The sequence below is a fragment of the Coturnix japonica genome, chromosome 7 (genome assembly GCF_054131305.1).
Source record: "Coturnix japonica strain WE chromosome 7, WE-NBRP24, whole genome shotgun sequence".
NCBI lineage: Eukaryota > Metazoa > Chordata > Aves > Galliformes > Phasianidae > Coturnix > Coturnix japonica.
This window is the reverse complement of record NC_140669.1, coordinates 23426734-23444797: the sequence shown is the minus strand read 5'-3', so window position 1 is coordinate 23444797 and position 18064 is coordinate 23426734. Positions and strand designations below refer to the sequence as shown.

The 18064-nt window shown below is 47.7% G+C and overlaps 1 protein-coding gene across 1 annotated transcript; it reads left to right on the top strand.

Annotated features, from left to right (window-relative positions):
• Positions 1-1507: 1507 nt before the first annotated feature.
• Positions 1508-5476, top strand: FZD7 (frizzled class receptor 7). The gene has a single exon (XM_015868223.3). It carries the CDS (start codon positions 2072-2074, stop codon positions 3773-3775), a length of 1704 nt encoding a protein of 567 aa, XP_015723709.1. The 5' UTR covers positions 1508-2071; the 3' UTR covers positions 3776-5476.
• The last annotated feature ends 12588 nt before the right edge of the window (positions 5477-18064 follow it).

The window sequence follows — 18064 nt, the reverse complement described above, 5'->3', positions numbered from 1 at the left end:
GACACACACAAAAACAACCACAAAAACACATACAAAGAAACAGTCAAATAAATAAGTTAATGGAGGGCTTTTCCCCTGAAGGTGACTAAGTGCACAGAGATATGTCCTTCAGACAACTAGCCTCACCTCACTGACACACTGAAGTTCCTCTTAGGGCCCTCCAACAGCTTTGAGAATGAAGAAAAGGCTTCTTGTCTAGAAGCAAGGGTGCAAATAGCTCATCCTGCCTTGCACACAGCTCAGGGAGCAGAAGAAGTTTTAAAAACATGTCCACTTTTAGAGGAGTGCATTTATTTTAGTAAGCCCATTTATAACTGTCAATTTCTCTTAACAAATGTAACAAAAGCTGAAGCTCCACGGTCTCGTTGGTATGAGGACACATTGTTCACAAACAGGAGAGGATATGGGAAACATTTGTCCAACAATTGCTGTTTGAGCTCCCTGAGCCACACTCTGATCTCTTGAACTGCCCCGGAGGCTGCACAGATTGGTGTATTTGCTTAGGCACAATATGAGCACAACCAAGAGTACAAGAGCAGAAGCAGCAATTTGAATAGTATAGTTCCCGTCCTCAAAGGGAGGGATGGGTGGGTTGGATAGTACTTGGCCCCTAGGCCAGAGTGTGAAGGAAAACGTGGTCGCTGCCGTAGGGCTTTTGTCGAGCGCACGCCCTCCGTGCCGCTCCGACACTCCGAGCCCCAGCAGCACGTTGGTTCCAGCAGCCCGCAAGCCCTGGAACACAGCAATGCAGCAAAGCCACGCTTCTGTCCTCGGCGAACGCACCCCGGCCTGGCTTCGGGCCCGCCCTGAATCACCCGCCGGCCAGCACCGTCCCTCCCCTGACCTGCGGCGTTTTGTCTCTCGCAGACGGGCCGGGCGCTTCCACCGAGGAGCTGCCGCTTTGTTACACACCGTTTGGGCCTCTTTAAGGGGCCGCAGCCGCACGCACGGCGATTTAACGTTTTTCCCCTCAGCGCTGTTCGCAGTGGACGTTTCAAAACAAGCTGCCTTCCCTGCTGAAAGCTTACATCCGCGTGAATAAATCGCTCATTCTGCCAGCAAAACGCAACGGTCATGGTGCGATAACAAGTCAGCCCCCCGCTGGGGGAGGCGATGGCGTGCAGACACGGACACAGCACAACGCCATCAGCTCATTCTGCAAATGTACCCGGGCGGAGCTTTTTATTTTATATTTATTAATAATTCCGAGCTCGGGCAGCCGTTCGCATTTCCAAAGCCCGCTCAGAAAGCAGGCAGTTAATTTCGGTTTGCTCGGGCCACCCTGAGCGCTCTCGCTGCCCCCCGCCCGGCCGTGCCTTGCAGCGGGGTGTGGGGCCCCAGGGCAGCCCCCCCCCCCCTGCGGCCCGCCCTGCCCGGCCGGGATGGGAAAAAGTTGAGCTCAACTTCTCGTGCTCCGCCGCTCCGCCCCCGGGGCCGCACGGCATTGGCGTGTTCCGGCCGTGAGACCCCGCCCCCGGCGCGGTTTGTGAATGGGGCCGGCGGTGGGGGCGGTGCCGGCGGCGCGCCCGCGCGTATATGTGTCTTTTTTGTGCCCGGTTCGGCCGCGGGCTGCGAGTTGCGGGGTGTGCGGTGGGTGCGCGGTCGTGCTCGGCTGCGGGCGGAGTGATCCTGGGGACGAGCGGCGGCGGAGCCCGTCGGGAGCGGAGCTGCGGGAGGATCGAGCAATAATTGGATTTTAAAAGTTCTTTAAGCCCGCGAGTAAAAGACGCGGCTCAGCCGGGCGCGGTAATAATCCGTTTAGCCGTAACCTAAATCCTCGTCGTCGGGAGTCGGCAGCCAGGCAGGGAGCAGCGCCTCGCCGCGGGACCGTGCGCGGAACTACCGAGAGCCGTCGCCGGCCTTTCCGCCCGTCCGCAGCCTTCTCCAAAGCCACCGACTCCGGAAACTTAACGCCGGGAGCACCGACCCGCCGCGGCCGAGGAGGAACGCCGCTAATCCGCAGCCCCGCTCCGCGGAACGGGCCCCACCGCCGCCCACCGTGCTCCCATGCCCCTGGGGCTCGGCGCCGCCCGGCTCTGACTCGCGCCCCGCGGCTCCCCGGGACCCGGCGATGCGGCCCGAGGCGGGAGAAGCGGGCGCCGGGCTCCGCTGGCTGGGCCTGGCCGCCCTGCTGGCCGCCCTGCTGGGCACACCGTGCGCGGCGGCGCATCAGGACGATAAGGCCATCTCCGTGCCGGACCACGGCTTCTGCCAGCCCATCTCCATCCCGCTCTGCACGGATATCGCCTACAACCAGACCATCCTGCCCAACCTGCTGGGCCACACCAACCAGGAGGACGCGGGCCTGGAGGTGCACCAGTTCTACCCACTGGTCAAGGTGCAGTGCTCGGCCGAGCTCAAGTTCTTCCTCTGCTCCATGTACGCACCGGTTTGCACCGTATTGGAGCAGGCCATCCCACCCTGCCGCTCCCTATGTGAGCGGGCTCGCCAGGGTTGCGAGGCGCTCATGAACAAGTTTGGCTTCCAGTGGCCGGAGCGGCTCCGCTGCGAGAACTTTCCTGTGCACGGTGCGGGCGAGATCTGCGTGGGGCAGAACACGTCGGATGCTCCGTCAGGGCCCGGCGGCGCGGGGGGTCGGGGAGCCACAGCGCAGCCCACAGCCGGCTACCTGCCCGACCTCCTCACCCCACCGCAGCCCGCTGCCGGGTTCTCCTTCTCTTGCCCTCGGCAGCTCAAGGTGCCCCCCTACTTGGGCTACCGTTTCCTGGGGGAGCGGGACTGTGGAGCCCCCTGTGAGCCAGGCCGGCCCAACGGGCTCATGTACTTCAAGGAGGCAGAGGTACGTTTTGCCCGGCTCTGGGTGGGTGTGTGGTCCGTGCTCTGCTGCGCGTCCACCCTCTTTACAGTGCTTACCTACCTGGTGGACATGCGCCGCTTCAGCTACCCAGAGCGACCCATCATCTTCCTCTCAGGCTGCTACTTCATGGTGGCGGTGGCTTACGCAGCGGGTTTCCTGCTGGAGGAGCGGGTGGTGTGCCTGGAGCGCTTCTCTGAGGACGGCTACCGTACCGTGGCCCAAGGCACCAAGAAAGAAGGCTGCACCATCCTCTTCATGATCCTCTACTTCTTCGGTATGGCCAGCTCCATCTGGTGGGTCATACTGTCCCTTACCTGGTTTCTGGCAGCTGGCATGAAATGGGGCCACGAGGCCATCGAGGCCAACTCCCAGTACTTCCACCTGGCTGCCTGGGCTGTGCCCGCTGTCAAAACCATCACCATCCTAGCTATGGGGCAGGTGGATGGAGATGTGCTCAGTGGGGTGTGCTATGTGGGCATCTACAGCGTGGACTCGCTGCGGGGCTTTGTGCTAGCACCGCTCTTCGTGTACCTCTTCATTGGCACCTCCTTCCTGCTGGCCGGCTTTGTGTCCTTGTTTCGCATACGCACCATCATGAAACATGATGGCACCAAGACAGAGAAGCTGGAGAAGCTGATGGTGCGCATCGGGGTCTTCAGTGTCCTCTACACAGTCCCTGCCACCATTGTCCTGGCATGCTACTTCTATGAGCAGGCCTTCCGTAGCACCTGGGAGAAGACGTGGCTCCTCCAGACATGCAAAACCTACGCTGTGCCCTGCCCTAGCCACTTTGCCCCCATGAGCCCGGACTTCACAGTCTTCATGATCAAGTACCTCATGACTATGATCGTTGGCATCACGACGGGCTTCTGGATCTGGTCTGGTAAAACCCTACAGTCCTGGCGGCGCTTCTACCACAGACTGAGCACCGGCAGCAAGGGCGAGACGGCAGTATGAGACCTCCACCCGCCCTGGCACACACACGCAGAAGAGAGGGTACTCAGCAGAAGGGAAGCAACAGCGGCTCCCTGAAGACAGAGAAAGGGGGAAAGCTTTTCAAAACTTTAGCTTTCTCACAGTGGGGTTAAAAAATGATCATTGCATTAAGGACTACGTGCACTGCGTCCAATGGTGCTTACGCCCGGCTGAGAGGAAAAGCACAGAAAGAGGCCTCTGCCGGGGCGGGAGAACCCTTTGCCTGCCAGACAGCCCCCTCGCTTTTCCCTGTGCGGGAAGGAAACCGACACGGCTGAGGCCATCCCGGGTGGGGAGAAGGCTCAGCGCCGCCCTTGCCCACGAGCAGCCCGGCTCCCGGCCGCTGGGGTCGGGCAGCCCCCGGGCTCCCACCTCGTGCAGCTCGGGGCGAGCACGTGAGTAGCCCGCGGGCAGCGCGGTGCTCAGCTGCCTCCGCTCCATCGCTTTCCTGTTTTACCTCAATGATACCCTGTGTTGGCATTTCGAAGGGAGTGGAAATTCGGCCCTCGGTCTGTTTTTGCTGCTGCGGGGAAGGAGGGGGCTGCCATTCCACACCCCTTCTGAAAAGAAATGACTTGTTGCTTTTCAGCTGAAGGCTTTTCCCCCTTGCCTTTGTTCTATGAGACAAAGGGGGAAACAAAAGTGTTTTCTGAACAGAAAGGCGTAAGCATGGGATCGGTTTTTATGGACAAAGTAACAAAAAGAAGTCGTTGAGATTCACCCTTGGATGTGAGGAGCTCGCAGAAATAAACATTCCTTTTGTGAGGAACGGAGGAGGCGGGATGCTACCCGCTCTGGACGGGCTGCTTTGCTACGAGGAGGGAAACGCGGGACCGAGAGGGACAGAAGAGCATTAAGAGGGAGCACCAGCCAAAACGAGCCTTTACGATACGGAACGCTAAGATACGATTCTTTCCCTCCCATAACGCTGCTTTCTCCCCCGCTTTCCAGCAGGGCTGCCGCAGGTGAAGCCAGCGCCCCGAACTGGCCCCTGTGTGCAGCCGTACCGCTCGGGGCTCTCGGTACCGACCTACGGCACAGCGGCCCCGGGCCGTTCTAACCTCCCGCCGCGGGGAGAGCCGCTCGCTCCGGCTCGAACAGCTGCTCGGCGTGCACAGATCACGGCTAGGAAGGACGTGCAAAAATTGATCATTAAATCCATTGGTTTTGTTTTGAAATGTGACAGATTTCTCTATATTTTTTTTTTAATGTCGCCACGTTCATTTTCAATGTGTTACATACTGCTCTACCTATACATTCACTGAAGGGTTCTTTTTGTAAGTGTGTGTGTGTGTATTCTTGTCTAAGGACAAAATAGGAAACTCTGGATTTTCAGCAGGTCTCCACTCTATGGCTGCTTTTTTTCTTTTTTAAGTGGGAAAATGGTGTCTGGAACTCTAAGAGAACAGAGGGCTGAGGCTGAAGGTTTGGGCTGCAGCTGGGGGCACACCAGCCACATCCTTCAGGACAGCTGATGCCAGGCTTGGGGTTTTGTCTTTTACTATGTGCACGTGGGGAAAGACAGGAACTGTGAGACAAGTGCAGTCTGTATATTTTGTAAATCTCCTTTTTGTAAGAAAATATGTATTTATGTTTTTACTTGATTTTTTTTTTTTTAAGGTCTGTATGAGGCCCTGCTTCATCCCATGTACAGATCACCAAATAAATGATTTTTTAATACAATGGCTCTTTAGTTCTTAAAGTCTTTGAATGCTGTTCCAGAAAGGGGATGGTGCTGGATGTCCTTGCCCTGTCCTCCCTCCCAGGCTCCGCTGTAGGGCAAGCAGAGCACAGCCCTCTGGGTAAATACACAACTGAGCAGAAACTCACTGCAACTTCACACCTACCAGCCCTAAACAACAGGAAATCAGGGTTTGAGGCTCTTCCAAAAGTTTCCCTCTCTTGAGGTTTCATTCTAGGCTCTGCATCTTGGCAAGCTGATAATCTACATTTCCTGATCTATGAAATAGGGATAATGATCTTTCTGTCCCGTATGGACTTCAAGATGGAAGAAAGGGAGGATGCTGCAGGTGCTGTACATTAAATCACAGCATTTTTCACACCTGTGAAATGTTGATAACTTTCAGCTTTTCACTTGCAGTGGCTTCATCCTATTCATTGGGTTCATTACCCTGCCTTTACCTTAAGCTGCATCTATGTTAAAAGTTTAATTACAAAACCGCTGTAAGATACCACCCAAGCGTACCAGCAATGTAGCTCTGGTTGCCCTGAAACTTTCTTCAGCTTACTGAGCACAGTGTGCAACAGTTGCACTTCCAGGGCACTACTTTATTTGGACACTGTTTCAAAAATAACCACCTCTCACATTTAAAGTTCACCAACTGCCAATGTAAGTTCGGAGGCGGCCCTTCTACGCGCCTTTCCTCCCATTAATCCATCAGTGCCAGCTGGGGCGATGGCACAGTCAAAGGGCTGCTGCTGGAAGGATGGGGAGCAGCAGTGGGGCTGACCCCCTTGCACTGCCACAGCCACACTAAAAAGTTATAATTAATTCTTAAGGCATCATGGACAGGCTTGTCATTTATGCAGACTGTCCCCTTGCTCTTCCCCTCGCTCATCTTCTCTAGGTAGATTAGAAACTGTGTTTAGGTGTGAGGGTTATCTTTCATCCACAACTCAAAATCTTAGTTTTTGGTTTTTTTTAAGTTCACGTATGACATGTATATCTGAAAGGAAACGTCTTTGTTTCCACCAGAAACCACTAAAACTGTATGCCTTTGTTTCAGGATTTCCTATTGGGTACTTCTGGATTTAAAGTCACTTCCAAAGAAAAATCCAAATCCGGGGATTTAACTTGATGTTTTAAATTGTAGATTGTATGTGAAATTTGATGCCGATATAAAGTAAAAGCAACTGCTATTAACTTTTAAGCATATGTGACTCACATCAAGACTGAATTTGCTCACAGCGGAAACAATTTGGAGAATTTCAAGTAGCGATAGTGTCTGGCCTTCTGGAATAAAAATCTCTGTCACTGTTCTGATCACAAAGTAGCAGTCGCTCTCATAATGGAGTAGAATTAAAATAAATCTTTGTGAAGCTGCCTGGAAAGGAAGAGGAAACATAAGCCCCTACTAACCTCTGTGAATCACTGCCAGACACCGTTTCTTTGATTCACATTCAGGTACCTTTGGCCCACGCGTATGCAGCGCTTTGTGCACCACAAGAGTGTAGCAAGCGATAGCCATCGCTGCCAAGCATCCCTGTGAGTTTAGGGCACACACCAGATTTCCATGGAAATATACCGCTTCCTGTTTGCTTCTTATGTTTCAGAGACATCAGTGCTGATTTCTATAAGAAAGCAGCATCACTTCAGGCAAGTTAAACAAGAGGCTTAAGCATTTCTGGAGTAACCAGCAACACCAACCAAATGTCTACACAGAAAATAAATAAATAAATAAATGAAGTGCTTTTATAACACATCAGTGTTTGTTTGGGTTTATTTTTGGTGGAATACCCACAGCAGCCATTGAATGTTTTTGTCTAACTACTTCACCCGCAACCAATAGCTCTGCATGCAAGTAAAAAACCACACACCTCTGTGTTCAGTAACTGGCAACAGTAGGCATTATTTACAATTTCTCAGGGGTTTAGAAACCAAATTACTAGCTTGTATCTTAAACAGTCCTTTCTTTCTCCACCTCATTCTTGCTCCCTCCCAAACCTTACAGGTACTTTCTGTACAGCCTGCTCTCCGTAATTTCTTTCCACTCCCGTAATTATTTAATATCATGAATCCAGCTGAAAGAAATCTAGTCTGTTGCTTTGAGGGGGAAAGACTCGGAATCTTTCAGCACTGTGACTGATCATTGAGATAGACCAGTGCCAAGCCTGTTCTATATAAACCAGGATAATTGTTTCATGCCAACGTGAGCATGCGGTTTTGGCAGCTACAGCACTGCACGGGATAACATAGGACTGGAAGAATGGTAAGTTCTCAAATGCCCCACTTAAAACTGACAAATTTTGACTAAAACGATGCCCGAAGTACAAAACTAAAATGAGAACATGGGCCTAGTCAATGTTTGCTTTGCAGTCAGAGTACAAGGAGTGTTCTGATGCTGTTTTACCCTTAGGCACAAGGCTGCCTGCTTTAGGGGACCTGACGCTGCTCATCCCAGAACTCACTTGGTGGGAGGACACAGCACTTTCTCCTAATCCAGGTTAAGGTCAGGCTTGAGCCCAGTGCTACAACAGCTACAAGAAACTGAGCAGGACTGGGGTGCAGGACAATGCCCAGTGATTACAGAGAACCAAACAAGCTCATGGAACACGGTCTCCCTCCCCTACACAGCTTGGTTCTCCCTGTCCAGCCTGCCTAACCATGACAGGAAATTACAGCACTGGGATAAATCAATATATGGTAAAGAACAGAAATAGACAGGGCCTAGAGCACATTTTTAATAGCAATTACAAGCCAGTGGGTATCGCTTATCCATATTAGTCAGGAAATCCTGCTAGCAGCAACTTGTTCACTTTGGCTGCCCTAGCTGTGCCATAACTTAGTTTGCTTATAAGAAACCCTCTGCTTAAACATTATATTCTTAGAAATATGAGTGGAAAATCAATGCATGCTGCTTAGGGGAGTAGTCTACAGGAATAGGGTTTGTCTTTGACATTAACCCCATTGTGGGGCCACCATGAATCCTGCTGGTTAACACCAGGAAGACGACTAAGGAAATAAAAAAAGAGGTCAGTTTCTCCACTACCTTCAGCTTTACTGAAGGTGTTGACAATTCTAGCACTGTTCTCAAAACAAAACACAGAAAGGTGATGCTGTTCTCAGTACAGGCAAGAAGGCAAAGGCTATTCCCACAGTTCCATCCTTTTCCTAAGGTAACATCCGCAGGTACTTAACAAAAAGCTTGTGGTGAATGGGGAATTCTGATGGGCCATAGCAGAAGAAAAGTATGTTATCTACTGACACAGAATGGTGTTCCAGCAAGAAGGCACAAATCTGGAATTTGGAAGACAAGTGCTCGAATACCTGTTCTGTCACAGAGGGTGGGCAGCTCACTCACAGACAGAATTTCAGCAGTACTGAGGTAGCTAAAGATACACGCAGGTACATGAAAAGCACATTTTACGGTGCTTAAACTCCCAGGTGCCTGTCTTAATAACTGACTAAAAAAATCTCATCTCTGTCTCAAAATTCCTTGTCTGTAAAACTAACAGTGGCACTTTCCTGTATCATAGGAATGCTGTATGAATAAACACTCTTAAGATCAGAAGAAATTTAGTACAATGATAACAGAGTTTATATAAATACCACTGTCAGATAGTCATCCTCCAGCCTGATGTTCTGTAAGTAGGTCCCATTCTGGAGAAGGCTGAATTAAATCTACCAACTGGAATAAATTATTTGTGTGTTTTCCAATAGCTTATCTAAACCCAGGCAGGCTGAGCACATGCTTTCACAGGAGTAGAACCCTAGTCAAAGATCAGCCAGAAGCTGTATGAGGGTATAAAGATGTAAGCTAGGTAATTAGAAAATTGCAGTGGCATGGGGCATGCATGAAAATCAAATGCCATTTACTAAAATCAAACAAAATGGAGGTAAGGATTAGAGCCCATCAGTGCTGGTGCTCCTGTGTGTTCAGCTTGTCTTGTACCTTTCACATAAACACTGTCACTATCAACAGACACAGTGATACCTCTTGTCCCTCTTAACTCATTGCAGTTCACTCCAGTTTGCTGCAGGCAGGAACTAAGTCATAGTAGGCCTAAATCAGAGATGTCTAAAGGTTTGTCATGGCCCTTAGCAGGGAGAACTCACCTTCCCTGCCTTTTTTTCCCCTTCATTGCTTAGCTCCTCAACATTTCTTTCTGTTACCATGACCTCCAACAACATTTTCTTCCTTACTGAGGGTGGCCAAGTGGAAGGATTAGTTGCCTATTTGAGTATTTTCCTGCCACAACAACAGAGAACAGCATGAAACTACTATACTTCTTTCACCAATGACATACAGAAGGTCCTAAGCTGACTGTGGTAAACGTCTGTGCGTTGCCTCAGTGTCAGTCTTTCCTATGTGACTTTGGCACCCATTCACCTCCGTCATGTCAGTTGGTATTATAAACAAAAGCAAAACAAATCCAAAAAAGATTCCTAAACGCACCAAAGCATCCTCTAGATAATCAATCCTCCCCCCCAAAAGAAGTATCCATAACTAAAGTTTTATGGAACACAACCGAATGGAGCTACTTCCAAAAGTATTTACCGAAAGCAGAAATCTGATGGTTGTCTGACCCGGCTTCCTTCCAGAAACGCTCCATGAAGGCTGTGTGTAGCTATCTGTGTGTATGCATGTGTGTGCACGTGCAGCGTGAGTACATGCTAGTCTAACAAGTGTCAGTTACAACTGAAGGTAAAGCTACCATCAAACAAGCAGTAGGAGAGGAAAATCAAAAGACCTTTGCCCACTGCAGCTGTCTGTTAATTAAACACCGGTGTTAATTGCAATAGTGTGCCTGGCCTCCATTCCCTGTGTTTGTTGTTGTGCCTGATTGAGTTCTGCACTTCACATTCTCATAGAAAATGAAACCATCTATAAAAGGAATGAAAGGCTGTGATATGTATATATATCTATAGGGCTATTTTTAAAGAAAAAAAGATTTTTTTTGTGTGAGCTAGTTCAAAGCCAGCTTTGATTATCTAAAGCAGGAGTCAGCCTCTAGAAAGGGTAAAAAACTAAATGTAAAGATGAAGATGGAATCTTTCTTATTTAATCTATGATGAAAAGAGCATTTCTTATTTGTAATGCTCCTGCCTCTTGATTCTTTTTCCCTTCCCCCACCACCCCACTCCAAATTAATGGCAAAATGTAAAAGTTTCAGGCAGCACTTCCCATCCTGACTTTACAAGATGTGCAAAGCAGCATTCCACGAGGGCCAGCAGCCAGCACAGAGGATGTCATCTGACACCCTTGCACAACGGTGCATACCAGGCTGGAACCCAGCGGCATTAGACGAGCGGGGATTTATTCATACTGCTTTTCTTTACACACTCTGCTCTCTGAAGACAGTAAATCTGCGACGGGGTTTGCAGAAATAATTTCCATGGCAGCTACAGAACCTGGACTACAGGGGCCTGCAGCGGTCAGGGCAGGGGCCGGCTGGCAGCTGCACCCCAGGGGCTGGGCAGCGCCTGGAGGCTCCCAGCCCAGCCAGGGGCAGAGGTGGGCCCGACTCCAGAGCCCCACTCCAAATTCCAGGGCAACTTTCTGCTTTTATGGTAGGCTCAGCTAAGCTCCTGGCCCTGAATCTTAGGAGGCTAAAAGACCATATTTACATGTACTGTGAGACAAGCCATGCTTTTGGTAAGAAATCACTTATCTGCAAAGATGAATTAATCAGTGGACAGTTCTGCTTTGTCACAAAGGCAGAGCACTATACTGCTGTCAACAGACCAGGACTTCTTTTTCTGCCTCTTGAGATTCCTTCAGGTTTCTGCCATTTCAATAACAGAGCTGCCATTAACTAACAGAGGTAACAGTTTAACTCTAGTCTCTTACTTCCTTCAAGCACAGACATTACAGAACTGAGTTAATCCAATTTCAATTAAAACTTCTCAATATGAGAACTGAGAATAAACATTTCTCATAAAATCTCAAGAGACTCAGCAATTTCACTTAACAGACTCTTCCATTTTGCCATCAATTTTCATTAAAACCAATTTTGTTAATAAAATGGCCCTTGGCCAGCTTTTCACCACTGCTCCCAGATTCAGTATGTTCCTTGAACAGAGACATTAAAGCTGCTGTAACGTGTTGTAAGCATATGATCCAGCCCATGGAGGACCATGTCACAATAACCATTATTTTCACAAGCTCTAGCTCTCAGTGTTATCCCTGACTGCATCTTATTTAGCTGCTAAAGTTCTTTGTATAGATACCAGCCTATTTTATTTGTCCTTAAATATAATCCTGCACAGACAATGACATTTTTATTACTAAATGAGAAGCGGTGTGTGCCAGCAGACAGGGCTCCAGCCTAGGGGTCAGCAGACATGCATGCTTTTCCCAAACTTGCCCAAGGTCTGCAAATTCTTCCAATCATCCTTACCTCCATTTCTTTTTCGGCCCTTCTCTAAATAAGATCATGCTCTTTGGGACAAAAAATGCCTCTATTGTCCCCATGTATGTGCTGGTACTATTCCCATCTTGCTGGAGCCCTGATCTTGACGGGGGCCTCACTAGATTCGGCACAATACGAGAGGTTCCAATTAAAAATAATTGATCATTAAGAGGCAGAGAATGGCGAAGAGTGAGCTGGCGCTTCACTCTCTATGGGGAAATAGTCAAACACTAGTGGTGAAGTAGAGTCTTGTGTGATGACACCGATCTTCCCAAAGAAATGAAAGTGGGAAGTGTCACTCATCACCTTTTGGGCTTTTGTCTAACAAGTATAAGGAATGTTCCTTTCTCTGAAGAGTCTCTGTGGACTCTTCAGATGATGGGATTTACTGTCACATGCCCTCTTCTGCCTGTCTTTTTTTGGTTGTTGTACAAAGTGTTGCCATGTGGGGCCTGTGTGATAGCACATACTGCAAAATATCTCCAGCTGAGAGGAATCTGTGCTGGCCAGTCGCGTTGTTAGTTGGCTGCCTGTTTACTGAAAATGAAAACCAGACGCTGAGGAAACTATCTTGTTCATAAAAGGAAAATATTTATCTGCAATGGGAAAAAAATTGCTGGATGTTTCATTAAATGATCACTGTTGAACTGATTAAGTAATTGAGCAGCAGACCAAGGAGACAGCCAACTACTTCCCCCACCCACTTTCAGAACGCAGACTTGAATTAAGCAAAACAATTTGCCACCTCAAGCTGAATTGCTTCCACCAAGCAAAAAAACAAAGGAGCAAGGCTGGAAAAGTCTGAATGCTTTGTTTAAATGCTTCTTAAACAAATCAGTTCCAAGTTTGAATTTGAAATATAACCAAAATGAGTGAAAAACATGAAGCAACCTTATAAGGCTCAGCTGGAGTGAAGGGGCAGACTGGGTGGACTGAGTCAATGGTTGATGCAGACGCATGAAGGCACACAACTCAACTCTGGACATGCAAAGAGTCTAACAGTCACCAGACTTGGTGCGCACAACCTGCCCTGGACCACCAACAAATTCTGACCCACTTCACCTGCACCATACAGGCCTTTTAATAAGGGGAACAAGGTAGCAAATAGAAACTTCTTTCTTTACTTGATGGGATTAGAAATGACACAGAGAGAGAAAGCAGAGGTAGAACAACAAAATCAACTGAGATTTAAGATGCATATGGGCACAGCTACAGCTACATGCACATTTGTCTTTCCTGTGTTTCAGGCTGGTCAGCCAGAAAACAGCTGCCATGTGAAGCCTTGGAGCTGGAGCTTACACTAACTGGCCCTGTCTGCCAGCTAACACTGAGGGCTGGCATGCAGACTTATGTGGTTCAAATCCCATGCAAGGCAAAAGCAGACTGCCTGCTTCTGCCCAGGTAGGGACCACTCTGGATTCCTCAGTGCTGCTCGTCACCTGGCCAGGTGTCCAAACATAGCTAAATCCTGCTGCCATCACCCTTTAAGCAGGGTAAGTATCCAAGCTGTGAATGAGTCATATGCAACTGCAGTAGCATCTCCAAGGCATACTAACAGCTGACTGTAAACTGCTTCAATCCATGTGAACGCTCATCAAAGGATAGTTCTCCCATAAATTTTCAAGAGTAAGAAGTTTGCCGACAAAGAAATTCATGAAGGTTGCCAGGAGCATGAAGTACCCTTCCAGAATGTCGATCCTAGCTATCACCTTGGAAACCAGTAAATAAGGAGTTAAGGTATGAGCAAACACAACCTTAACTGCTGTTTGAGCGATGCCCCAATATGGCCACAACACACAGAGCCTGTGCTATCTCAAAGGCAGAGTGCAAACATTTGGGGAATAGGGCACATGACCACAGGACAGAGTCTAAGGCTACCTTTTTGCAAGGGAAAGCCTGCCTTTCCCAGAGCAGCAATGACGGGCTGGCAGGGGCACGCTGGCACCACTGTAGCCCCTCAGAGAAGTGATCTCTTGCCCAGGACTAACACCTCCTGGTTTCATAAACCCCATCCTCACTGACTGCTGCAGGATTACTTGTTCTACCCAACAGCAGTGAGCCTGCAGCCCATCCTGCCGTGCCCTTGGGTACTTCTGCTAATTCCCCGGGGGAGGAAGAGCTCTAGGCACCATTATTACCACAATTTACAAAGTCAACACCAAAGGCAGTTGCACTCCTGAATCCGAATGACAGAGGCAGGGAGAGGCATGCGACCTCGCCTGACGTTTGCTGCACTTAATGGGACAGTGCAAGATGCCAGCAGGCAGCTTTGCTGACATTGTGGCAGGGGAAGGATGGCAGGGAGTGCCACCTCTGCCGTGGTACACTCGCTGCTCTGAAATGCATGAGCACAGGCAGCCCTGCTCACACGCTCTTTACAGTGGCAGCAGTACGCTCAGAAGTGTTGCGCTGTCCCTCTGTTTATTTCTCATTCTTTGCTCCCTAGGAAACTGAGAATCACATTAGTGTCTCCCTCTTTTTGTGCTGCTTTGAAAGCTGAGCAGCCAGCACCCATTATTCTGTGACAATGTCCCATCTTACTGATGGATCTTGAATATGTACATTTTTATAGTGCTTTAATAGTGCTATTTTAAACTTTAAAGCCTGACACTCCTCCTCATGAAAGTCAGATGGAAAATAATGCTATTCTTGTGGTTTTTTTTTCTGGTCTTCACATCCAAAGTAGCAGTTGCTATTGCAAGCCTACTTCTCTTTGGCAAGAATTTGTGTAGCCAGTTTGCACGGTACTGACTTGTGACTATAAACGAAGGGCACGTACTCTAGTACTACCATTACAGCACATCTGCAACACGAGGGCTGGTTCACCTATCACAATAACTTAGAGGTCAGGTTGAGCAGTGAATGCAGTATCAAACGAGATACAAATACAAAGATAAGAGACTACAAAGCTAAATAGTATCTATGGTTATTCTCACATTTGTATGGACACAAATATGAACTGCTGGTGGTATTCTAGCAAGAGATAAAGAAGAGGGCCAGTCTTGAAACGAAACATCATCCAGTTTCAGAATGCAGGCACATTCCTTCAGACTGTTTTCCCAAAATGTCTCAGAAGGAAGAAACTTTCCACTCCCATCTAGAAAGAGCCAAAGCACAGAAGCTATCCTACAGGAATAGTTGGCTTCGCATGAGTTTGATTGTTATGCCAGTAAAATTCTCATGGAAGTGTCATCGTCTGAAGCCAGCAACTCAGCCAGTGGGGCAGGCTGCAGTGGCAGCAGGGTGAGGAAGGGCTGGGTTTGCCACACATCACCTGGGCATGTGCTGCAGCAGAGCAAGGGATAAGAGCATCCTCACATGCCCTGGAAAATGTCTCCTGACTCAGGTGGGACTTCAGTGTTGCAGATCTGGTGCTTAGACCTGAATGCTCTCAAGACTCAGTCCCAAGCCCTGAGTGCAAAACTCTGACTATTGGCTTAGGAAAATCGGCTGAGGCCAGTTCCACTTGACAACCAAATGTGCTACTGCAGAACTGGCTAGCGATTACCAGCATAGCCCAACCTATTTTATGTGCAGAGGAAAACAGCCAGTGCTGCAAAGTCCCAGTGCTCTCTTGGCCTCTTCCCACTGATAACCACTGTACATCCCTCAAAGCATCACCAGTAAATTAAGAATTAGCTTGGAGGGTCAGCCTGCATTTGTGGATTGAAAAGCACATTTCTTATTTGTCTCATCCTGCTTTAAATAAACCATCCTCTAAGATACAGGTCTAGATGTCCTTTTTCTTGACCTGCCAGTTATTTGCCACACCACATGTGTCTAGGTGTAAAAAATAAGCACTTCTACAAAGACTCCCACTTTATCTTCAGAGATCAAGAATCCCAGTGGTACTGGAAACAGATACAAATGGGAACTATTATAAAAATTAATTTAAAAAAAAATTACTCAGCATACGCTAAGAGTAGCAGTGATTTCTGGCAAGAATTAATTAAACCAGATGAAATATTTCTAATACGATTTGTGCTATCAGATCATTTAATTAGTTCTGGCTTTTAGTTCATCCTAACAAGCTTCTGTGAGGGTGAAAAAGAAATAATTGTTTATTCAAATGGCAATAATTTGGGTTTCTTTAATTGACTCCTAGTGTGAAGGCATTGATTCCCGCTGTTTTATAAAATGTGGGGTGGAAAAGCTCCAGCATGGGCTCCAGTTCTGGAGGCCACAGAGCCCATTTCTCACTGTAGCCTCTCCTCTGCCATCCATTCCATTCAGCCCTACTGCTGACCATGGCTGCTCTGCACACAGCACAGCGCTGAGGCATAGCTTTGCCATCCTCAAGTGCTAGTGGGCTTGTTAAGCATTCCCATGTGAAACTACCAACGTGCTCATAAATAATATTGCTAGGACTTAAATACATTCTCTTTCCCAGCAGGCTGGACAGTCTGCAAGGGACGTGTTTTAAGAACCAAAAACAAAAATTAAAAAATCAAGGCACTGAAAGTATCTAAAAGAGGTTTTGGATGCTACAACATGTTTCCCCCCCTGCCCCCAAAGTTTTTTCTTTTTTCTATAACTAAATTTAATTCATAATTTTTTGCCCAAGGACAAGGGGAGGAAATTGATTTCATTTCACTATCAGGATACGGCGTAGAAATGTCACTGAGCCTACAAAGGCATGCTGGCAGTTTTTAAAGTAGGGCTGGCAACTCCTGTTTCTGCTGACTGCTGATTTGTTGAGAAGCAGATGGTAAGAAGGTCATATGGTTCTTGCTGGGTAAAAGGTTGTACACTAAAGCATGCAAAGGGAAGGAAAGGAAAAAAGGAAAAAAAGAAAAATAAAAAAATAAGAAAGGGAAAAAAAAGTTGCCTTTCTGCAGTTTGAAATCCCATGTAAGTATGTTGCAGATTTATGCCTAAATCAGTGCTTATGGATGACTACTGTATAAACAGAATTCTTTATGTTACTTACACTAACAATGTCCATAGCAGAAGAATAAGGCCCCAGTTGGGAGGATCTAGGGGGCTGAGACCTTATCTGTGTGCTTTCCTGTAAAGCTCCAGGTGCATTGTGAGATCTGTATCATCAGCTCCATGCTAAAAACTACATTGTTTAAAACAAAACAATCAAAGGCTGAAAAATGAGGTTCTCAAATATCACGAAACAGCAAGCAAGGGTTGCCTAATATAACCCTTCCTTCTGCCTCTGGCTTGTGTGGTATAATATATCATTTCAGTCTCTGACCAGGTACTGCCCCCACAGTCATTTTTTTGGCAAGAGTCCCTGCTTCTCTCCAGGCACAAGACCCACAGTGCTCTGCATACAAAGTAGCTCTTCAATATTCTTTCTAATCTCAGTTCTACAGCACAGGGCTCCAGCAAGTTCCACCATAAACTGTCGCAGCACTACTTGAACAACAATACTTTTTCCATTCTACACTGTTTATACTTCACTCATCGGGACCAGAATACTGAATGCTTTGCAGACGTTAACACATTTATTCCCAGACCACAAAGCGAGAAAATACAATTGCTAATTTAGGGAGTAAGACTGAGTTACTTTCTAAAGAAAAGTAAAAAAGAGACAGGAAAGGAGACCAGATCTCTGGAGCACCAATCAAGCACCTAAATCATCATTTTTACAACAAGCCTCTGGCCTTTATTCACACCGTGCAATTTCTGCTATAGGTTAGTCAGCAGCTCTAGAGACACAGCCCCATTCACTGATACAACATAAATCTACTCCTGACCAATATATTATATGACTCTGTTCCAGGCTTACTTAAGGTGAAAGTTAGGCCTGTGCAGAGGGCCGGCACTTACATCCTTTCTCCAAGGGCTGTGGTTGTGCATGTGTCTTGTGCTTCCCCCCACCTCTGATCTTCTGCACAAAAGAAAAAGCAGCCCTGGCACTGTGATCACTTAATGAGGCACATGTGTACAGAACGGGATTAGAAGGGGCAGAGTAAAGGTTACTCAGTATTCTTGAAATTACTTTGATTATCTAAAAAGTAAGAAAATAAATTTAAAAAAAGAAAACAAAGTTTACATTAAAGCTCACTTTGCCCAATGAGTTAAAGAGCAAAATAATCTCTACCTTTCAGTCATCAGCTATATAGCAAGAGAATGTACACTTGAATACCTTCAGTCTACAGATAAGGAATGCATTATCTGACTTAGATGCATGTCTCGCTACGTGAAAAGAAAAGCCTCAGATTT

Coding starts and splice junctions, on each gene's coding strand:
- FZD7 (XM_015868223.3), top strand. CDS start 2,072: ATGCGGCCCGAGGCGGGAGAAGCGGGCGCCGGGCTCCGCTGGCTGGGC.